At 36.5% G+C, this 25,061-nt stretch overlaps 1 protein-coding gene across 27 annotated transcripts in view; it reads right to left on the reverse strand.

The window, feature by feature from the left end:
* MCTP1 (multiple C2 and transmembrane domain containing 1) overlaps positions 1–25,061 on the reverse strand; it is a 395,240-nt gene that overhangs the window by 148,157 nt on the left and 222,022 nt on the right. For 22 of the 27 annotated variants that reach the window (XM_069590168.1, XM_069590162.1, XM_069590153.1 and 19 more), the window contains 5 exons: positions 18,935–19,037; positions 17,091–17,193; positions 16,659–16,760; positions 16,203–16,277; positions 13,878–13,997 (listed from right to left, as the gene is read on the reverse strand). In XM_069590168.1, the coding sequence (XP_069446269.1) occupies positions 13,878–13,997; positions 16,203–16,277; positions 16,659–16,760; positions 17,091–17,193; positions 18,935–19,037 (503 nt within the window). The remainder of the gene's footprint in view (positions 1–13,877; positions 13,998–16,202; positions 16,278–16,658; positions 16,761–17,090; positions 17,194–18,934; positions 19,038–25,061) is intronic. The other 5 variants (XM_069590161.1, XM_069590170.1, XM_069590165.1 and 2 more) reach the window with 1 other exon arrangement.

The raw sequence follows: 25,061 nt of genomic DNA on the forward strand, positions 1-25,061 counted from the left end.
ATGGAAAATGGTGAAAGAAGGGGTGGATTTAAGGGTAAAAAGGTTGTCACATCCTAGAGACATTATTGTACAGTGGGCCTTTCCAGTAGACGTCTCCTTTCCCTACTCAGTGAAAACCACTGGAAATTCTGAAATACACAGAAAAAGGAAGAACTCAAGGGCCTAATTATATATGCCAAAACATAGAAACATAAGAAAAATAAAGTATTAAACCCTGGCTTACCCTTCTAATAGTTTGTTTGAGGTGGGGGTCATGAATGCTCTTGGATATATTCTTAGTTGAACACAAAAAAAGAAGTGAAAATGAGGTTGGGGGATGGACATAATTGAGTAACTGTTCAATTATGGCAACTGCTAGCTAATGAAGACCTATTACAACTAAGTTTTTAATAGAAAATGTGCTAATTGACTAGGTTGGAGCTCAGAATGAGCATATGGCTAAGATGTTTGATTACCTAGTCTGGTTCCATGACAGTGATCAACTCTAACACTGTAGAAAAGAGAGTTTCTATGACAACTACTGAGCTTGCTGACTAAGGTGTGGGTGACCAGCCTGAGGGGTGAGATATTCTAAATCACGCATCTTGCATTAGTCTGCACACTTGTGTGACCTGGAGGTTCACCGGCCCAGGTGTGTTTTGTCTTGTCCCTTACTCAAAATATCCATCTTGTTCTCAGTGTTGACAAAGCTTAAATCAGCCTCTTATGCGAAGAATATTACATGCTATTTGTTTTTAAATTTTATTTTAAAAAATTTATTTATTTTTTATGCTATAAATCTAATCTGCTTATAAAAGTGAAAAGTCAACACACCACCTAGGTCTGAGTCTAGCGTTCAACCTCAGTCAGGAGTGATTATAATGATTTCTGAAGTTTCTAGGGGGTAGGGGGCCAGTCTCAAAGTCAAAGTCAGCCTGTACAGCAACTTTCAGGAAAGGGCAACTTCATCATCCATAATTTTAGACAAAAACTTTCTTTTCCAGAGTCATTCTAAACTAAAATTCAAAACAGGTGCTTGATGCTAAGGCTGTAACCAAAATATTCCCCCTTTATAACCTGCAACTCTGATAAGACTTCCCTCGGAAATATAGTGGTTACATAGCCCTTGTATGGCTTTAACAAACCCCTATTTTCTTCCTTCTGCACCATACAATGTGCAGTCTATTTGCACCCATTCAGGACTAAATTACAGATAAAGTTACAGCAAATTTGTTTTCTCAAAAAAGCAGTCAGCCCTAATATCCCTTGAGTAATAAAAGCCTCATCTTTCATTCAGAACTAGAACTGGCATAATTTTCTCCAAGAAACAAACTCTACTTCCTGTGACAATGGGCCTGTTCTTAAAATCTGAATGGGATACAGCTCAATTTGCAGGTGTTCAGGTATAAAGGTAAAAGGGCATTTGACCCCCCAACTGGCAATTGTTGCTGTGGTAGGTAACTTCGGTTTCCTAGTTATATCATTCTACTAGATAAGCTGCCAGAGTTTTCAGCCCTGAATTACAGAGGTAGGCTCAAGTGAATCAATAATTTACACAGATATATCTCACTCATTCTGATGGTATAAAGATACATACTAACAGTCTGCTGCAACCACGGAACAAAGCCAGAGAGACATTATTTAAAAAGAAAGAGAGAAAAAGAAACCCATTTATCTATGTGAGCAAAAACATTATGTAATAATGACCTCATGGCTTATTAATTTTATTTTTTCAACTGTTTTAACAAATATTGTGATGAGGTAAATAAACTCTTTATGAATCTCAATAAGGTTGCTCTGGTGAACATTAAGCTAACAGTTCAAACTTTCAGATTGACTTTAAAATAGGATGATGTTAAACACAGCAATATAATGCAAATCACTTGAAAAGATTTGTGTACCTAAGAAGTTTAGGGTAACTAGCTTAACTAAATCCCTCCAATATTTTATTACTGAATTTCAGTATAAAATTACTTTTTAAAAGAAGAGAATCAAGTACATTTAGGGACTGTTCTCTAAGACTATTGTTAATATAGCCTTATGCTGTTAATTATTACCTGGGGAAAATTACACAGTGTTTTACTCACTAATACTATGACATTTTTATTAACTCATAATCCCTGTGCTAACAGTGGTACATTAAACAAGTTATAATTAAGAGGGCTGCAAATATTAAAAATGCCTACTTTAAAATTCTTCAATCATGTTAAAGGGAATCTGAGTTCCTCTTAAGGAAAGCAGTACCCAAACCAGTGTGGTTATAATATAAATTAATAATCAATAGCCTAGACAGCTTGAATAATATTTTTATAAGTTCCTGTTTCCTTGTCCTTAAGGATGAAGGGAACTCATGGTCTAAAAACATGGTAAAAATCTCTCCTAGCAACTTTAATTATAAAAAGTGAATGTTTCTTGACAGATCTGAAAATTTATTTGAGGACAAGATGCATTAGAAGTTGGTGCCTTGCCCATTCTTTTTTAGTTCAAGGCTGGACATACGTCTAGCTGGGACACACGAACCGATTATGTTCAGAGTTGCTTTAGGAAGACTGTGCAAAGTTAATCAGGGCAATAGATTCAATGAGAAGGAGGGTCGCAAATAGAGATAATACTCAGGTACCCTAATTTCCTCCACATGGAGAAAGGATCTTTTCCCTTCTTTTCCAAGGGGACCCTCCCCACCCCTACCCCTGCTCTGGGGAATAGGGTAGACGCTAAAAGTCTGAAAGCAAGGAAAGTGCATGTAGGAGGAAAAAAGAACAGAAAAAAAAGCAAGAGAGATCAACTCGTGGTCTCTACCTAGAGTCCTTCAGCCTTTCTGCGTGATACTCTGGGGCTGCCAGTTAACATTTCTAGCCTTCCAAGAAAATATAACTAGTCCCTTAAAAGTGGAGAGAGGAAGGAGGAAAAACGGAGTGCCCCATTTCTGACAGTCAAAAGGGAGAGGAGAGAAATGTTCCCACACTGATCTCATTAAGATGACGAGAATAATGAGTGTGAATCTTATGTATGAATCTCACAGTAGATAGAGGAGGGCATAAATGTATCCCACATTCACCCTTTTATGAAGCCTGCTATACTACATTTATTCTTAGCTTCATCTGATACTACTGTTGGGGGTTTCGGTTACAATATTACAGCTTTAACTTCCAGTTTTGCTGCTAAAGTCATCTGAGTCAGTCATTCAACACAGCTTTATTGAGTGTGCATGAAAACGGGGAAGATCTGTTAATGGAACTGAAGTGCATCTCAAGCAGAACAGCCTGAATTTATCTCCTGTCACTGGTTCTAGTGACGGATTAAAAATACTGAAAAAATGGCATTTTTCATTTTATGATCTAGTTTTTTCCTAGTTCCTTAAACTTAGGTTAAACATTCTAGTCTATTAGAAATTGAACTTGGGTATTATTATGCTTCCCACATACTTTTGGAGGAAGAGCTGTGCATTTTTAGCAAACACCCATGAGAAATTTTTCCTTGCGATATATCTTCCTTTCTTAGGTCCAGTACAGGATATGTTCAAATAATGATTTTAAGCTAAATCATTTTTTAAAGACTGATACAAATTTTGAAGATTACATAGCTCTCAGGAACAAAACCCTGTATTGTTGAGGTCCTGTATGTTATTCAAGCCTAAATGATCCAAGATCCCGCATACTTAAGAACTTCAAAGCATTTCATATAGATGATTTAATTTAGCTTTCTTCACTTGAGTAACTACAACAGCAATAAATTGGTGGACCAAGTTTATAGCAAACTATACCTCACATAATTTATATAACAAGTGGGCCACACCCTACAAATTCTATGAATAATAGTATCTCAAAATATGCCCAGATTATTATTAATTCAGTACTTCCAACACTTCGTAAAGGAATATAATATTTCATTTTATTGCTTAATTATATGCTAGAAGAATTTTGATCTATGTAATTTTAAAGGAAATTTAGGATTGGAGCAAACCAATGAAATTAAATCACCAGTTTTCCTAGGTAATTCACAATACGTACATTTTTTTCCTGGCATTTATTTAGTCTAATGGAAATTTGGGCATGGACAGGTTGATCTCCTACCATTAAATCGATATGGATCAATATAGATGGTTTAAACTGTTCAAGCAACTCACGATACAGTATATGTTTAAAATCTGGGAAGTATAGTCTTAAAGAGTCTACATTTACTTTTGGGAATGAGTAATTTATACTACTTAGAGGCCAAATGACATTTCTTTGCTTGTCTAAAATGTACCTCCCTCAAATACACAGTGAACTTTTTGTATTCTCTATTACTATACACACATCTCTGCAGTGTTTGGGGGAGCTGTAATGTGATGTGATCGCAACTAGTAGAGAAATATATCAAAAGACAAAATATGCACTTATTACATGAACTGCAGGAATAATACTAAGCAAAGCAAGCAAAGATTTACTATTTTGAGTGCGCAATTCCAGCCCTTTCAGGTCAACACATTTCTTAATAAGACATACCTAGAATTTGGAGCCTAATTTTACACTCTTAGAACTCTACAGAACAATGTCTCACACTTGGTTTTCCTTAATTAAGGACAACAACTTATAAACTTCATGATAAAGATTCTCTCTTTCTCATTCTCTTCCTTTCTCTCTTCTCAATGCTGCTGTCTTTGAAACGTTCATTACCGACAATTGGGGGAGGAGAGTAAATGCCTCAGTAAGTCGCTTTCCCTTGTAACACTTTAATTTCCTCCACCATAAAATTATCTCTAAGCTCCCTTCTAACCATAACACTCCATGACTTCATTGGCACACTTAAAAGCCTATACAGTCTCCACTTCTGTGGGTCCCTTACCTTTGCCATGAGGAAGATGGTCTATTTGAAGCTAGGATTGGGGTGGGTGTGGTTCTTGGCATTTTCAACACTAAGTCGTGACTGCACTCTAATCTACTTCCTGCATACGACATTTCCATTCTACAGCTAGTACTCTATGACTGACAGGCTCTGTGAATGGTTCTGTGTCATTACTTATGACATTAGACATCACAATGATTTGTGGTCCCCAAGTTGTCACTACAGGGCAATGTGTCCCAGGGTCAAAGGAACTGTCTTACAAAATAGATACATCTTGCCTGGAGGTTTTTGAGTCTATATGAAAAAATAAAAAGTTTTAATTATACATCAACCAAGATTTAGGACTTAGAAATAAAACTGTGGTAGGAGGCTAATATTCTGAGAATTGAAAAAATGAAGGAAATAGTGCACATCCAGACCAATAGAACCTAGGTTAAAGGTCTCTCCTAAAAATACCAGCCTCCTGGTTGGGGCATGTAATAGTCTCATGCAATGGAAGAACCAAGATCTATATACAATAATTTAAACAAATCCAGATAAGTTTTCAACATTTCTACCTAACTAGAGAAAGTGACCTCAGCTTTCTGAACTTCCACATTTATATTTTATTTTTCTCCTTCACTCATATCACTTCAAAACATATAATAATACCTCTTTTATACAACCTCAGTATAATAATTTGTAGGTAACTCATGGACTACTTGCAACTTTAGCAATCTCTTATTTTAAATTAAATCCAAAGGATTTCTCTGGTTGACTAAGGAAAACAGTACTTAATTCACCAACATTTTATAATAAAATTGGATGATATATTCTTGTTTCAAACACGTAAGTATTGCCTGAAGTCGGCTTGGCAGAAACTCTAGAGATTGCTAACTATGGAAAATGCAGTAGAATTATTTTTATATAGCTAAGTGGGATATAAAACATCATATGTTTACTTATTATTGACAAATTACAACAGTAAAAGTTGTTTGATTCCTATGAGGAACTGAGTAATCAGCCATGCAGAATAGCCAGTAGAACATGTATCCTCATTGTTTAAAATGACTTTTCTATTCCACAACCCCTTTGCCTTCCCTTCCCGTGAAGATCTGATAGGTAATCAAGTCTAATGAAGTGTTCTTTTATATCTCTGACATAATGATATCCATTTAGGAATATAAAGACTATCTATTAGTCATAAATATAGTACAATGTATGGATAAAACCCATTTAACCCTTATAATGATGGAGATATTACTTAGCCCAGAATTAATGTTCACCTCACTTCTCCTTTTCAGGGAAGCACTACAATGCACCCTTGGAACTGGTGTAGAGGAGAAAGCTCCCATATGGGGTTTCATAGGGAGAAAATGTAATTCTTCAGTCTCTATGAAGCCAGACAAAACTCCTTTCATTGCACTCCAATATAGTCAATAATTTTGTATAAACATCACAAATTCTCTTTCCTCAGACTGATTATCTATGGGAATCATTTGCATTGTATGCAAACTACAGAAATTCTAAACTAGACTTTACCACCAAGAGCATGAACGTAAACATAGTTAAACTCACATTAAACCTCCTCTAAAGCATGCATTCTCAATGGGGTTGAGATGGCACCCAAGGGGGCAAAAATTGGTTCTTAGGGGACAGCACAGAGAATCTTGCATATCACAGTGATTTGTGGCCCCCAAAGCTCAACACTCCCTGAGAAAATCTTATTCGTTAGTATTTCATTTCTCTCATTATATTAAATGAAAAGCTTCTCCTTAGGGGAGTGAATATGGAAAACTGTTGAGAAATGCTGATTTAAAACAAAAGAAAAGCCAAGTTTTGTCTGTAAAATCCTTTTCCTCATCCTTAAAATCAGGGTTGCCTTTCATTTTTACCCAAATATCTGTTTACACTTTGATGTGATTTTCGTCTTTCCTTGTGAGCTCCTCTCTGAATTTCTCTTCATTACTTCTCTTTGAGCCAGTGGCTGATGACTGGTACAAACGCGAGAAATGGTCATTCTTTCATCTTCAGTGTTACTGATCTCTAATGTTACCACTCGCTGAGGGGTCAGATCTCTGTCATCAGAGCAAAATAGCAGATGCAGTGCAGAGTCCTAACTCACAGACTTACCATGGCAAGAGTGATCCTATGTCTCTATTCATTCTACCTGTAATGTTAAAACATGGTAAAATGATGGCAAGGAAGGGGGCAATGAAAATCTTTCTTAACAGCATTTCAGGTTAGCTTCTCACTTGTTAAATTAACTCGAATACACCATAATTCTAAGCTATATCTTCATAACTGGTCAAAATAGAAAAATCAGACAATAGAAAGCATCCTACTCCTTACTTCTTAATATTTACCCCATACAAAAGGGCATGAAAACATTTGGAGAATTAAGTCACTGTCTAAAGTATGGTAATGACTGCATTTCTGTTGCAATGTACAATCTTTCAGAAAAGCTATTATTCTTAGTTTACAAAATTTTACTAAAATAAATTTCATAATTATTCATTTACACTTTCTCTTTTGCAAAACATTTGACAGAATATTATTTTGGAAAGAACTATGCCTTGCTATGTTGCTTAGAATGTGTGTCCCCAACAATTTAAATTGAAGCTGGAGGGTGGAAACTTCTTCGGAGAATGAGAATATTGGTTTAGGAATCTGAGGACAGACAGTGAAACATCTCTAATTTCATTATTTTGTCATTTTTAATCCTTAGTCAACTTAATCATAAAATCTGGACCATGCAACATATTTTTTAAGGATCACATAAAGATTCTGAGGCTGCAACTACAAGATATGTAATGCAAGAAGGCTGCCTGGTGTCATCCCAACTTTCACTGCACATACCAGTAAGATTCACGAGGAGGCTAATTCCTAGATTCAATATGGTATTATTGTTATGCTGGTGATACGTGAGCTTTATGTTTGATTATAATACAGTGCAACTGCACTGTACTTGAAAAAAAAGGGAAACAATTTCATTTTCTTCGAGTCACCCACAGAATGTCCCCAGATGATAACATCGGACAACTTTCTGCTTTAGAGAACAAAGGAAGGAGAGTAGAAATGATAGAAAAGGTTTGTGATGTGTTTTAAGAATTAAATTCCTCTTGTAAATACAAAATAAAACCTCAGAGGAATTAGCTTTTTGAACTGTAGTAGATTCTACACCTTATGTGATTACCTACCTCCAAAGAGCAGGAGGCCCTTTTACTGACATCTATTAAAATAAACAAAAAAGGGGCACTGGCACCGTTTAAAGAAAGTTAAGTGCTGATTTGAGGAAGTGCTACATTGGTATATGTAACAGCCACAAAAGTAAAACAAAAGAATTATACATTTAAATAGACCTACAAAGTGAACTAGAGCAGCATCCTCAAGGATTAGAGAAATCTAGTTAAAATGCTTTGTCCTATTAATATTTGATTTTAGCTAATTGTGATCAGTCCTAAAATTCAACTCACTTCAAAAATCTGATCTTTGGTGGGGGGAGTTGCTAGAATTTATATGTAATGCTTTGTGAAAGGCATCACTTTAAAAAAACCTGTTTTTTTCATTAGCTAATGCTTGAAAACAGTTTCCTTCCATGGAATCTAGATAAATTTTGGAAAAACGTATACTTTGAACACCAACTTAAAGTGCCAGCATGTTCATATGAATTGGGCACGCAATCTACTCACTGAAAAGTGTAGTACTAGAAGTTTCTAAGTGTCAATGGTCTCTGATGTTGTAATAGGAATTTTAGGCAACTTTGGAGATATACAGTCTTCGAAAGCAATGAAATTCTGTACAGGCTTTCTCTTTCTCACACATTTATGAAGGAAATGCTTAATGTACCTTTAAAATTTATATAAACTAAATCAGAAGTATTGTTTATAAACTTGGTAAGTACTTACATCAGGGGAAAGCATACATAAAGAAAAGAAGGGTTGGCAAAAGGTCTTGGAAGTTTAAATTTACATAATTCTAGGAAAATTCAAGAATATATGGATAGGACCATCAGTTACAGATCATTTTACTTTAGTACTTATTTCTATGGTTTTCAGGGGTCCTTCTGTTTTGCTGTTTTGGGGAGAAAACAAAAATTACGTCTGGAACATTTCCAATTTTTCTGCTAGCACTAAAAAAAAAAAATTGTAGCAACAACAAAAGCATCTATAAAAATCATTTGAAAATTGCTACAGACCTGAAGCATAATTTTGTTGGTGTGGTATTATTGATGCCTCTTAAATTATTGAAACTGGAAATTTCTGTTGAAATTCAAAGTTACCTCCCATACAGCCAGTACAATCCCTCTCTATTGCTCAGTGAAGGCTAAGACTTGAATCTGAACTACGGGAGATCTGGACGTGTCTTTGTTTTCACATTAATATTTCTTCTTAAGTGATGCTCCCTTTTCAGTCCCTGAACATGAAGGCCACTTAAAATGTCCTTATTGTTTGTAATAACTTTTAGAAAAATCCATATGCTGTTTAATAGCAGCAGGCTTTCTACACAGGAAGTGCTCGATATGGTTTCCTGGGGAGCCTATTGTCTTCCGATCCTGGTACACCAGCCACATAGCCCCTGCAAGTTCAGTTCCTCCTTTGCTTGTGCTTCCTCCATTTTATTTTATTTTATTTTTTTATCATTTGGCTACAGAGAGCTGCCTCATGCCATTCTTTGCATACATCATCTCTGGTTTTTCTCTTTTGCTGCATAACGGCCCCGCTTTGCTCAGAGTCGCTGCTGTCCCAAGTGTGATCCTTTACTAAAACAGGGATTGAATGAAGGTGGAGCTCAAATTATCTGGGAGCAAAGGAAAACCAGGCATTTGAAAAGGACCCAGAACGGAACGAGTAATGAACCAGAGTGGCCTCAGTGAATTGCTCTAGAGGGAATTCTCAGTTTTGACACAAAAGGAATGCCTGGATACCAAGGAAAACCTAAGCAGGGGGGAAATCTCAGTAGGAAGCCTGCCTCGTCCGGCTGGTCAGCCTGGAGGGGTGAAGCCAGTAGCTCTGCAGATAGGAAGAGAAACACATGTATTTTATGAGTAATGGTTGAGCATTCAAACATGCCGTTTTGGAACACAAGGTACTTTGAGGAGTTGACATCCCTTCATAATTCATGTTCATTGTCCCTCTAAGTAAAATATGTGTCTCCCTTTAGTTATTCTGTTAGGAATCGTGCTTTAAAAGCAGGAGGACATTTTTGATAATGCACATCTTAAACTTTTCATTAAACTACCAAATTTAAATTCTACCTTTTTGTGCACTCTGACATTTTTGTCTGGCATTTTCATTAATTTTGCGACATACATAAATGTAGCTGAAATGTTAACTGATCAATACTTTGTCTCTCTCATGTAGCACTAGCGCTCCGTTCCCTAAGGACCACACAGCAGAACAGAAATTAAATGTGTAAAATATCAAATGTTAATGTTAAACACAGCGGCACTTACTGTATAACGACAGAAAAGGCTAAAACAATTCCAAATGGACAGATGGTACCACAAATTATCTACAATCCCATTTAAAGATTAAAGTTTGTCCTGTAAAATAATTCTTTGACGCACACTGAAGTGTGTCCTTTTACTGATAGCTCCGTTGTCCAATTATTTTTGTGCTCATTACAGTGAGAAATGACAGTACTGAGAAAGAGAATGTGCACTCTTTCCCCCCGCCCCCCCCCCGCCATGTTGCACCCACTGACATCCACAAGAACACACATGTCTGGTCAAGAGCCTGATGAAAATTAAACCCAGTTGATGAGACATTTACACGTCTACAATAGATGATTCCCAAAGACAAGCGTCCCTGCCTTCCACATCACATACGTATGGGTTTGCTCTTAAGCATACAATATTCATAGTAAAATTTAAAAACCTAATTCATGGAACACAACAACAAGGACATTCCCAGGCACATGCCTGCTTATATTTCATCCATCACCTTCCAGGCTGATTTCTGTTTCTCATAGAGTCAGCCGGCTTTGAACCTTCCACAGAACACACAGGTAGCACAAAAAGAGAGCAGGGCAGCTCTTCCCCTGCATTGCTCATGCTCTCCACTCTAACTGACATCAGGACAAAAATGACTGTTTTTCTGTTTAAATTTCACTACTCTACATTTACTTTTGGATGCTAACTTAGAAAAGAAAAAGAAAACAGGATAGAAAAAAAGGCACTTAAACATTATAAAGTTTACTGATCTGGGCCTAAAACCAAGCAGCATAATGGTACAAACGCATGTGCTCCATGAGGCAGCTGCATTTATGAAAAAGTGGGCCAAGTGGAACCAATATTATAATAATAGACCCGTGATCCATCAACAGGGAATGATGGGAACAATATGTTTGTAACAATGGGGTGCTGCTCATAGCCTCTCCTAATGGAAAGCAGTTCTTTTCAATAAACTGGCCTAAAAAGGCTCTGGTTATGCAATAAGATCTTTGAAACATTTCGTTTTTAAGTACATCATTTAATATCTAGAAGATGAATAAAAATCCTACCACGGTGTTTTCTTTTTTCCTGAATCGTTATAATGTTAAGATTACAAGGTACATATTTTAAAAGCTCTTTTGGAAAGGAAATAATATCTGTGTGGCTTTGGGCAAGGTACTTAACTTTTCCGTGCCTCAGCTTCTTCCTCTGCAAATCAGGAAAATAACAGTATCTACTTCAAATAAGGTTGCTGGGAATATTTAATTTACTAATGCACAAAAGGCACTTTCATGCTGTAGTGCCTGGAAAAGTGTTTCAGCACATAAATTTGTGATAGATATTAGTTGTCATTATATAAGGGTTTTTTATATTAGAATTTAATCTGAGGTTAAAAGAGATGAGGGATGGAGGATTATGAAATAATTTAGAATTTCAATATAAGGTCTAGGAAAAATTACTAAAAGGTATTAAGCTAAGCCTATCATCATTTAATCACTAGCTTTATTAGAGCAAACTCTTATCTATACGGCATCATTGAACAAAGTTTCTCCACATAAGAAAAATATTTCATACTGACTGGATCATTGATTGGTCTACTGATTTAGACAGTTATTTACACCGGGAGCCTACTAAGGGGCTAGATGCTCTGCAGGTGATGCTGGAGTCCCAGGAGAAAAAGGCAGGGCCCCCATTCTCCTGGAACTCCTAGTTCAGGTCCAGATCAATGAAGCTGGTTGTTGTTATTTGCTGTTTTAATGACATTCAACAGACTGAAATTCAATGCTTCTTTTTTTTCAATGAAACCATTAATAATATTGCTTCTTCTCAAAATTCCTGTTAACATGTATTCACATTGTAGCTTGGGGCCTGTTTTTTCTCCATGGGTGTCAGGAGCCCCTTTTCCTATCTTTATTAAGGCCTCCCCTGCCCCTCCTTCCTGAAAACGTCTTGCGTTCAGCTTGTTTTGCAGGATCGAGTCTGTTAGAAATTGACCACCAGCTGAAAGAGAGACCACTACCTTTCTTTCCCAGTGAATTTTGACTCCCGTACAGTGAAATTACTCAAGTACTGTGTAGCTAAGTTTCTCAGAATTTCACTGGCTGATATACATATTTTTTCAATCAGTAGGAAATTGTGAGGAAAGTTGACCATCTTGGATTCATTGTACAGGAGAGACCTCTAGAAGCCAGGTGAAGTTTGTGAAGACTTACATACACACTGTAATGCTGAAATATCCAAAATGAAGGTTCTTGAACAAATGATATAATATACGGGTTTCTCTGTTTGCAAATGCCATAAATAGCTATGAAACAAAGGGGAGAAACAAAGATGGCAGATGACACTCTCGGTAGAATATTACTGTGTCTGCTATACGGCCCCCTAGAATCTGGACGTAATGGCATAAAATACACATATAAACTCAACATCATTTTTTTTTCCCCCTCACTAACATTAAAGTGCCTCTATGATGCTGAAAAACAACAACAAAGTTTGCTTAACAGTACTCCAATGTATTTATCATGTGAAAGAGCTAAATAAAAGGATATTGAGAGAGGCAGATTTTCTTTTCTAAAACTTAATGATGATGCCAGTCGCTTTCTTTAAGGAGACAACAACATGTCTTTGGGAAGCAGGCTGCCTAACTTTCTGGTAACTCACAACACAAAGGGACGTACACACTCTTTGTTCCATGTGCTCAGACATTAATGAAAGTCCCACACAAGGCCTGAGAGGAGGACAGGGCTCAAAGTATTGAACTGATGTGTCTACACTCATTTGAATGGTAATTCTAAAATGTTGACTTGTTACTATAATTAAAGCTCTTCTTGTAAGCCCCCAAGATAAAGTCATAGTCCGCGAAACCCGCAAATACAAGGACACATAAGGGTCCTCATATTCTAACAAGTATGACAATAAAATGGAAGATTTCAAAAGAACGACTCCACTTAAACTTCAGACTGAAATCCTGAATACGCAAAAATAATGTGAGAGCAGAAAAATCTCAGCTGAAGCTCAGAGGAAAGAATTCTTTCTGAATTTCTAGCTTTGCAAGTTGGTTTCATCAGCAATTTTTAAATAACCAAAGTAAAAGGCCACTGGATGTTGTCAGAGGACTCTGGAACTATCAAATTTCTCACTTGTACCTTTTTAAAAACTGGAAATCTCAGAAATAATAAAGCATTCATCCACTTCCAACTGTGATTCACATATTAAAGTATTACAACTAGCATTCTACTGCCAAAGATTTTCTTATTTTGAAAAGATATCCATAGGATAAATACAATTAAAATGACGATGGTCAAGATTCTTAATTTTTTTTTTTTTTAAACACTGAGGACTTTTCTTGGCCCTGCTATTGGGCTTTGGGATTATGCAACATGTAAAATTTTACTTTTTAACTGTCACAGAGAAAATTGCACATTGGCTGAGATGTCTTGTATTCCGGAAATCTGAGGCGGGGAGTGGGGATGTATTCTTGGACTCAGACCTTGAACATCCATCAGGTTCCTGCCCACGGCAAATCTGCCCAGTCAAATCTCAAAATAGAAGTTAAAAATGGCCACATCGACATAACTGTAACTAGAGCCGCAGAAACATGCAGCTATGATTACCGAATTTAATGAATAACAATGTAAGTAATACAGTATGATCATACCACAAAAGCAGCGAGGCTCCTTGGGGGTGAATCCCAGTCAAAGCAACTATTAACATAGTATGCAGCATTTACGAGCACCATGACACAACGCTTCGTTCTGATAAAGTTCCTTAGCAGCAGCTGTAAAGGAAGATGAAAGCCATTATTAGAATTTGCAAGACTAAAATCTATCAGATATGCTACGAAATTCAAGTTTAGTGTGACTTAATATGAATTCAGAAAGTCAATAAAGTTGTAAGAATATACCAAGCAATTTGGCTCACAACTTAGAGGGAGAGAGGTATATCTGGAGAAGGTGGAAAGAAGAAAATTACAAGAGCAATATCTAAGTTAAATATATTTGCATAAAGAGTAATATCATGCAAGTTGAGTTACCTCTGTTCAAAAGAAAAAAAAAATTCCAACGGATCAAAAACATTTTTTTTTGACACTTAAAATGCCGAGAACTTTAAATATATTTAAAATTTCTGAAATCCTGTGCTTTTAAAAATCTTTAAATGCTTTCATTTTAAGATATTTCAAAGTGAAATTGCTAACTTGGGATGTTTTTATTGAGGAGCTTAGAAAAAACCTGTCAAGCATTGCTTTATTATAGAAAAAAGAATATTTTATCACCATTTCAGTAGGATTTCCCTTTCTTCCTATCATAGTTTCATTCCTCTTCTCTCTTTTCCCTCTTCCTCTCTCTCCTTCCCACAATAAATTTTACCCACATTTCTCATTACTTTTTCCTAATTTTGGATCTAGGGAAAAATGTATGGTAACCAAGTACTTTACAAAATATTTTCTTAAAAAAGGTATATGACAAGCTATTACATATAAAATATGCTACAAGAATATATTGTACAACACAAGAAATATAGCCAATATTTTATAGTAATGACAAATAGAACAAATCTTTAAAAATTGTGACTCACTACACTGTACACCTGTAACAGAATATTGTGCATCAATTACACCTCAATAAAAAAAGGGACAAAAAATAAACTGTAGATATGGAACAAGATTAAGAGGTATATGGGAATTTATATAATTAAAAAATTTAAAACTAAGGCATGGCTACAGCTGTAAGACAAACAGCCCATATACTAGATACAGATTCAAAACATTACATCCAGTTATGTTAATAATTAGAGTAATTATGTCTGCAGGTTAATATTTTGCTACTTACAAGTATATTTCAAGGCTAATCTGGTATTTTAAAGAAGTAGCTATGTAAAGTTGACTGGGCTCATATGGAAAACATCTGCATATGTATGTACATACAGAAGCGCGTACATACACAGCAGTTTAAACCAGTTAGAATTTCTTCCTGGCAAAGTAAAAAGTGTCCCTATTTGTTTCCTTCTTGGCCCCTGCTCACCTTTAAGAGTTTTACTATTTTTAAATATAACTGTGGAAAAATGTAATCTGTATTTCCATTCAGATAGATATTTCATTTGTACCTCATGCACCGTCTTTAAACAACTAAAGATTCCACTGTTTTTGGTGAAGTGATTGGAATAAAAACAAAGTAGTTTTGGTCTTCTAATAGCACAGAAAATTATTAAATATTTTAACATACACAGATGAGTTCTGTAAACTGTAGAGTCTCAGATATATTTTATTTTCGCTGTGTTAAATGAAAGTAAACAACTTTTAAAAGGGGAAACTTAGTGCTCTTTTCTTCACTTGATATCAAATCAAATTTAAAGCTACAAGTCTAATTACAAGATATCAAGTCTAAAATTCCTTCCTGATAGGAAAATCAGGGTTCTTGATTTTCTATTTCCTGAGCTAAAAATGCCAATAAAAGTTCACTTCTAAAAGATCATAGTCAAAGTCTAATTAACAGGAGGGTCTCCCTTAAAAGATAGAGCCCCCTCTCTCGTGGATTAGAGAGAAGAGCTATACACTGGGCTTGCTTTACACACACCTGCATCATACCTGTGGGTGGTCTGGACGTATATTTGAACCTCAGCTTTTGGTGTTCTCATTTACACATTCCATGGCAATCAAATTGTATTTTATGTTCAAAATGATCATTCTTTTGCTACCGAATGAATACATATCCATTCTACGCAGAGCCTACAGTATCCCCTTTCCTTTCTGACCACCCCCATTCAACTTATTAGTTTGGTATTGTCCTTGTTTGATCTTTCAAGGAAAAGAAGGGAAGAGAGAAAAAGAAGAAAAGAAAGAGCCATTCCACATCAGTAGATGATCAAACATTCCATAGTCTTTCCCCACCCGCCCCACACCTCCAAAGTTTATTTGAATTTACATAGATGTTTTACAGATAAAATCAGGTCTTCCCAGAGGGATTCATCTTTCCTCGCTGTTTACCTGTTTAGAGAGTCTGTTTTCCTCTTCAATGTACTTCTGTTCTTTGGGTATTAATGTTCGTAAGCTGGCTTTCACCTATACATCAACATATGTGTCTGTTATGGATGAATATATTACAAATGTTTACAAGTTTTTCACGCAGTTCAATTTGCAATCATTGCTAAAGTTTCAAAGTCCTGGCTGCGGTTCCCATAAAATATAAATGTATACAGTGGCGCATGCATGCGCTTTCCATGTCTGATGCCGGCAGGCAGTAGCCACAGCACAGCCGCAGCAGCAGCCGCCGACTATAACAGAAAATGTGGGTGTGCCAGGCAGTGGCAGAAGCGTATTCTCCAGGAGACATCAAGGTTTAGAGAAAATGAGGGATGACAGAAATTCTCTACAAATCAGGAACAAAAGCTTTCATGAAACTGAACTCTTTAGCAGTACAAAAAAGCCAAAGTTAAGACTTACAGCATTAAAAATCACATCTATTTCAAGATAGATGACCCCCTTTGTTGGCCCTGTCAGCTGCTTGTTTTTCAAGACGTAGGCTTTCTGTTCACCATTTTGAATCTGCGGGAAAAGGACATGACAGCCGTCTGTCTCGCGGTCTCCACTGAATACACTCCCTCGGTGACCTTTGACCCCCAGCTGCTGAAACTGACAGAGAACCCAAAACAACTGTGGCAATTCTGACAAGTACCTGTTCATTACCAGGATCGAGTCTGTCAGGAAAAATTAACTATCATGGGATTCAACATGGCCGTGAATTGAGTATGTTAAAATTTTTAGTGTTCTTATTACAGACCTTGGTTGAGAAATGACAGATATAGAGCTGAGGGTTTTTTTTTTTTTCTTGAGCAAAAGCAACACAGAGCTGTGTGTCATGTGAATAAAACTTACGGACAGCAAGGGTATAGCAACTTTGCCCAGAAAGTCAGCACTTCGATCCCGATCTTCATCATAAACTGTCACTTCAAGAACTGAATGGATATCTTTAATGTTGCTGCAAAATAAATATATGTAAGGGGGGAAAAAAAAGACTTCATCAGTGGGGAACAAGACCACAAATGCTCTTGAAAATTTAGATAGCTCCAGCTGATTTGGTGTATATGTGTTTTATGTATGCTATTTGCATATACGTGTACATAGGGCAGATTGGTGTCTGACAGAATTTCCCACAATGCATCTTAGTAGACAGCAGTGATGGTTCTATTATCTGGAATTTTGAATACAATTTTAAGTTATAATTTTTCAATAAAATATAACTTCCATCTGGATGGCCACAGAATAAATCACTGTTTTTTAAAAAAACCCATCAATAAGTAGCACTGATTTTTTTAGGCTTTTTCTTCTTCTCATTATTACAATAATTTCTATCTTCTTATAACTCCCACATAAAACACCACCAGGTTTGATTTCAGCAAGAGTCACAGTATATTTTGTACCATTTGTCTTTTTTTTTTATAATTTTTATCCACAGCTCTCATCAAAATGCTAACTTATTTCTGTTAAGTTTATAGTAAAAATTAACTACACAGAATACAGAATGGAGAAAATGTAACATTGATAGCTATTGTACCACCCTAGGATTTAGAAATTAAGTAGTGCTCCATTATGTTCCAAAGACAACATATGCTAATAAACAACTGTGCAAGCTCTTCATATTTTTGTTTCTAGAAAAATAAGCCCCAATTGTTGACAGCATTTATTCTTTGATCAAACTGTTTACCAAGAAAACATGAATTAAGAAAAAACAAAAAATGAATATATTCATTACTGAAAGACTGCAGCCACATGTGAGAAGAGGCTTTATCAGAACACAATCAATTAATGGCTTTGATAATAATCAAACCTATTCATTCAATTATGCATTCCAGAGAAAAACACTCTCTACAACCTTCTTAGGAGTGCAAGTCTCCTGACCAGGCTTTCATCTCTTATAAAAATGTGAAATTCCTTAAAGATAAATTGGTCAGATAATTAAATCTGATTAGTTACTGGATCTTAAGCAAGGACATTATAAGAAATTAATGAGGAATTTAGCAGTTTCTCATATACAAAAAAATAAAACTATGTTAGAAAACTTTTAAGAAGTACTTCTATTCGGAGAGTTTTCCTTTGTTCAGAGTTCATTTCTAAAGCCCAGCTTAAAAAAAAAAATCCACAAATTTAGGAAATACTACAGAGTAGCAGTGGCAGCTTTTACAGTGAATGACTGGAAAGATTTACAAACTTTTTAAAACAAAAAAAAAATTAACTCAAAGAGTTTTTTCTTCTTTGGGGAGGGGGGGTAAGTAGGACAGTGCTTAATATTCTTATTGTGCTAAAATGCAACAAACCAAAACTAAAGCATCTGCTGAATCTGAGACTGGATTGTTTGCTGATTTGAGCAATGGAACAAATAGAGCTTTGTCCTCCTTGGTGTCAATGCGATTGGGGAGAATTTCAATAGAAAGTATAAAAGGAAGAAGCAGTATGGCAATTCAGTTAATGGGAGCAAAATCCTTAGTCAAAAAATGCACAGCTTAAAAAAAATATCTGTATAAACACACACAAAAATGGCATACCCTTTCCCCAGGTTTCACTCTCAGGAAGGTAATACAGTTATGCAATTCATTGTTGCTGGCAAAGGCAGGCCAGATGCGCTGAGCTGGTAATCAGTTAAGAAAAAACACACAAAAATCTCGAAAATAAATATCATTTAGCATCATTCTTGAAGCGAGCTCAAGGTAACGACTACTTACAATGTGAAGACTTTGTTCCACTCAGGGTTCAGATTTTTGTAGACAGTATGTGTTAGCAGCCTATCATTGTTCAGCTCAACCACACAAAACGGGTCACTTTTACCTACAAGAAATAGGGGGGTTTTAGTATAAATAGCACCCAAAGCTATCAGTATCGTGACCACGACCACATCTCTTTTTTAAAAAGTTTTACAGAAAACAGAAAATACAATTTTAAAAATTAAACAAACAAACAAACAAACATTAATATAGAGTTAGATGTAACAGGGTGATGTTAACAGTTGTGATTCAGAGCAATTTAGAACTTGAAAAAAGTTTTAAAGCACTAATTTATATAGCTACTTTAATTTGCAAATTTTGTTTTTACAAAAATAATACTGTAACTGCCAATAATGAGGGCAAAGGCGATATGTGCCCATCCCTAAATCAGGTTTTATTTAATTTAATGATCATTTGAAAGGTTCAACCCCTTCACTTTACATGCATAAAGTTGCATGTATTTTCCAACTCATCTGAGTTACTAAGAACTTGTAATAGAAATTCCTAAACAAGTTTATTTTGGGAAAACTGCTATTTTGCAGAACTACAATATTGTAATCCGACTTGCGATTCTCTTATGAAATATCTATGGCATCACAAAAAGGTAAATTAGACCCTCTGAGGCAGAAAAAAATTCTGCCATTTGAAACTTAACCTCAACAAACCAATCTGCATGCTAAAGAGATGTATTTTTTCTGTCCACAGAGAGTAAAAGATTTGGAAGTTATCACATGTTTACAGCCACTCTGCACAACCATAGTCAAACCTCATCTATTCAATAATTATATCTTGTGATGTCCTCAATATTTTTGTAATGTCATGTCCTATATTATAAGAACCTGTAAAGTCAGAGGCTCTATGGGGGCAGTATTAATGATATTAGTGCAGCATGTAATTTGTTTGATACCTTATACAAATGACAATGAAATCAATATTTAGACAAAGCTGTCCAGAGGTCATATCTTTTAAACGACAATATTGATTTAGACTACATAAGAGGTTAATGTGCATATTATTAACTTTAACGATAAAGAATAATTGTTTTAAATGCATTGTGAATTGTAGTCACAGTAGTTTACACTTCTGTGAAAGCTTAAATATCATTGAAGATTTTCCTATTAAAATTTAATAGGAAAGAATTCATTAGCTAGCAAGGACAGATAAGCTATGTATTCCCACAAAGCAGTGTATTTACTTTCCATATTGTAATATTTAAAATGAGCTGTACAAACTTTGACTTACCTTTAATTTAACTTTGACTTACCTTTTAATTTACCTCTTTATTAATTTTACATTATAAAAGAGATTTAATATGTGTGTGTGTTAGTTTGGTAGCCTCATATAGCCCAGGATAACTGCATAATTTAACATTATGGTAGTGTTTTCAATTTTTGGTCTTGGGATTAATTTTCAATAAAGAATAGAGAACTGCAAGTCTTTCAGGTCTGGTGAAAATTTCACCCTTGATTTAGGATCTGTGTTTTTTTCCCCCACATTCTTCACTCCTCTCCTTCTACCTGCTACCAACCTCATTCGTAACTCATACGTGCCATGAAAGATAGTGTTCAAAAATATTTTGATCATTAATTCATCTTACAGTAGGTTTTATTTGTCACATCAACTTTATTTTGTCCCAGAGAATTTAGGTAAAAGCATGAAAAGTAGATTAGTTTTCAAAACCTTAGTTGCTCTGAAGACTCATATTAAACATTGTCTTTCCACCTAGCTGTGCTGGAACAAAAGAACAGCGCATAAGCTACAACCTCAACTAGCTTATAAAGGGTTTGGAGAGATAAAATATATCCATATATAATAAGCAGAGAGAATATTAAAGCCATATTTATGACAGAAACTATGGCAAAGCAAGAACTACTTTACTTTCACTTTAGATGAAATGATAAACTTCAAAAACACTTAAAAGACAAGTATAACTCTCACATTTCCTTGGACTTCCTTGTAATTTTTCTTATGCACATGTACATCCATATTAATCTTAACCAGTAAAAATAAGTACAAAAAAAATCACTTCTTGGTATTTTTGTTCCCTTATTTTCACTTTCTATACTCCAATTGTTAATACTATTCTATTTCAATTAACTTGGTTTTAGCTGCCCTCCAGTGATCAACAATGTGTGATAGATTCAGTCGAAACTGTACCACTTCTCCAATAACAAGACACAAGAACAAACTCTAGAGACTGAAATCTGTGCTGAAAAGATTCACTTTAAACTTCTAGGAACAGAGGATGAAAATGTTGACTTTTTTTCCCCACAGGAAATTATATTCAGTTGTGTAAGCAAAGAGTCGGACTCTACTGGGCAACTGAACAGCAACAACAAGACTGAATATAATACTTTCAACCAACCCCATGGAAAGTCTCCCAAATCATCACCTCTGTTACTATATCCTTATTTGCTGACAAAAGAAGACCTAAGTCAGTGGTTGGCCAAAGGATTAGAAAGAAACAAAATCTGTGCTTACTGTTGAATATTATCCATATTCTGCTAAGAAACGAATGTATTTATTAAACCCTATGTCTATGAGGTAGTTGCAATCCATATTTTCTGGCTATTTAGTTGATTATTTCTCAAAACCATTTTAGGGAAAACCAGTATTAGCCATCTATCACCACATTACTTAACCCCTCAGTTACTCTTTTCTATTAGAATAAAGTTCTTAAAGAACTAGAGACATTTCTACACCAAAAACAGTGCAAGAGCCTCCTAAAGCCACTTTTCAGTCATTTTGCTATTTAAACTTCCAGTTGGCATACCATCAATGGCAAAGACATTCTCCTATCAGCACCTATCTTATAACTTGATTTATACTGATTTTTCCCAATCTGAAATCTATTATTCTTACACTTAAGTGAAGTCGCTCAGTTGTGTCCGACTCTTTGCGATCCCATGAACTGTAGTCTACCAGGCTTCTCTGTCCATGGGATTTTCCAGGCAAGAGTACTGGAGTGGGTTGCCATTTCCTTCTCCAGGGGAGCTTCCTGACCCAGGGATCGAACCCAGGTCTCCTGCATTGCAGGCAGACGCTTTATCCTCTGAGCCACCTACGGTCATATTAAAGACTGTGATCAGTGACAGGAACGAATCCATGTAAAGGCTATTTTCATTTTTCCAAAAACTTTTTCTCAAATTTAACCCACTTTCGATGCCTTTTCAGTATCTATTAAAATCCATATTATAGGTATGTGTGTGTGGTCAGTTGCTTCAGTCGTGTCCGACTCTTTGCAGCTCCATGCACTGTAGCCCACCAGGCTCCTCTGTCCATGGGATTCTCCAGGCAAGAATACTGGAGTGGGTTGCCATGCCCTCCTCCAGGGGATCTTCCCAACCCAGGGATCAAACCTGTGACTCTTACATCTAACCTGCATTGCAGGTGGGTTCTTTACCACTGTGCCACCTGGGAAGCTCATCATATGGTAGGCCATATAGTTTTTCATCTCCAGTCTCAAGGTCCTTACAGTTCTTTACTTGAGTTATATCACACCTTTTGTGTCCTCAAATATTCTAAGTACTTCCAGAGCTCAGGGCATGGCATTAAAGTCCAATGTGAAAGGCCAGTGGTCTGGGAGGAAGGGCCTAAACTTTGGAGGCAAAGCAAGCTGGGACTGAATACTCACTATGGGACTCTGGGCTAGTTCCCAAACCCCTTCAACAGTGACAGTAATGGTCCCTTGTAGATAATAGCTAGAATATAAGTAGTAAAATGTCTGGTATACTAGCAAGGGCCTCAATAAAATATAGCAATAATAAGGGCAATAATAATACCAATAAGGGCAATTACAATACTTACTGCAATCATTGTGGACATTTCCGAGTTATTATATAAGCCCAACGCAATGTTTTCATTTATTTGCTCAAAAATTTTTATGATTCCTCTATGAGAAAGATGCTTGTACTCTTTCTATTTTACAGAGAGGAAGCTGAGGCTGGGTGATTATATAACTCTCCAGGTTACACAGGCTGTAGTAAAACTGTCATTCAAACTCAAGTCTATCTGACATTTAGAGCCCTTGATCTATCCCTTTAGTTGCTCAGTCATATCTGACTCTTTATGACTCCATGGACTGTAGCCTGCCAGGCTCTTCTGTGTATGGGATTCTCCAGGCAAGAATACTGGAGTGGGTTGCCATTTCCTTCCCCAGGGGAGCTTCCTGACATAGGGATCGAATCCAGGTCTCCTGAATTACAGGCAGATCCTTTACCATCTGAGCCACCAGGGAAGCCTCAACTGTGCCATTGCCATATCTCAGTATTTAGTGAGTCACACCCATGGAAAGGCTGGGTAATATCTTGTCTGTAGATTCATTTATTCAACAAATGCTTATCGCTTACCATATACCAGGCATCTTCTATGTGCTGAGGACACAGACATGCATAAAACAACTTAAAAAACTGCTGAACTTGCAGAGTTTGCATTGGAGAAGAAAGACAATGGGTAAGAACATGTTAGCGTATTTTAAGAAAGTGAGAGTGTTTTAGAAAGGGCTAAGTACTATAAAGAAAAGTTAGGTTGAGAAGATCAGAGAGGAGGTAAGGAGCACTGCTATATATGCACAGTTTTAAAAAGGACAGCCAGAGGGGGTCTCAGTGAGAAAGCAACAAGTGGGCAAAGAAATGAGAGGCAAGAGAGTGACCCTTGGCCAGAGAAATGACTGTGCCTGGTGTTTCCAGGAATCTCCAGAAAGCTAATGTGACTGGAGGAATGGATGGGGAGTGGGAAGGAGCAGTAGATAACATAGCCAGAGAAGTATGGGGAGGGTGGCCGGTCTCTGGGGGAGTTTGCTCTCATTCTAAGTGCTAGGGAAAGGTTTTGGAAGGATCTCGGTTGAGATGCAATGGGATCTGATGGCCGCCATTTGTAAAATAAGGTAGAGAGAGGGCAATGAAGGAGATGAGGAGAAGAGTTAGTTAAGAGGATATTACAATAAACCAGGTGATATCAAGCGATCAGACTCTGGATATATGTTGATGGGAGAACCAACAGAATTTGCAGATATCAATATTGAACAATCTGTTATGCCTGATATTATTATTTGGAAATGGAAAACAATCTCTTGTGCTTAGCCAAGTCAGTCTCTTTTGGGAAGGACAAGAAGTATTCAACAAAGTGCTCTGACTAGCTATTTCTAGACTTCAGAAGAGGAACATTTAGGCAAGGCCATGTTATCTTTAGCTCTCATTCATCTTTTCTTTCTAAAAAGTTATGTTTTTACAGTTATCAGTGTGGATGCCAACATGAGGTCTTTACACACTAAGCTATTTTTGACTAATTTAGAAAGTATCTTTCTGCCACTGCATGATTCAAGGGCAATTAAAAATTAACAGCAATTGCAACCAAAATAAGAGTAAACATACAATATTAAATACCATGAGCTTACTACTAGAAAGCCCGCACGACAGTTTTGTTTTAAAGAAGTGGCTACACATAGTTGATGTACTTATCTGGTTTGCTAAATGACGGCTTTAAATGACTGGCTTTTCAGTTCCTAAATTTTGCTGTCTTGATTAGATGCCATTTAAACAAACAAAAACAATCACAGAAATACCAGTGATGGACCTAACCATTCATTATCTGCTTAATTATTCCTTCTTTTCACGCTTTTATCATTCTGGTTAGACCCTGTGATGTGCTGCTCTGTTTGCTGAGGGTATGGAGGAGAGGCATTGACTACAGGAGGCAGCGTTGATGTCTGCAGAGTGCGCTGTACTTCACAAAGCTCTAGAGAGCGAGGCACCCACTCCAGTGTTCTTGCCTGGAGAATCCCAGGGACAGGGGAGTCTGATGGGCTGCCATCTATGGGGTCGCACAGAGTCGGACACGACTGAAGCGACTTAGGCAGCAGCAGCAGCAGAGAGCGAGGCAGAACTGGCTCCTGTTATCGTTTTATTCAATACCATCAGGCTAGGAGGGCAAGGAATGAAGGCAGCATCCAAAGTTGCAGTGAATCTTGTTTCCAGCCATTTGGGGCTATTGGAAGAGCATGCGTGTGTGGGAACAAAGATCATGTAATCTCTTGTTCCCCTCTTACTCATTCTTATCGGGAGACTCCAGCAGACTGGTGGGTACCAAC

The sequence above is a fragment of the Ovis canadensis genome, chromosome 5 (assembly GCF_042477335.2).
Source record: "Ovis canadensis isolate MfBH-ARS-UI-01 breed Bighorn chromosome 5, ARS-UI_OviCan_v2, whole genome shotgun sequence".
Lineage (NCBI taxonomy): Eukaryota > Metazoa > Chordata > Mammalia > Artiodactyla > Bovidae > Ovis > Ovis canadensis.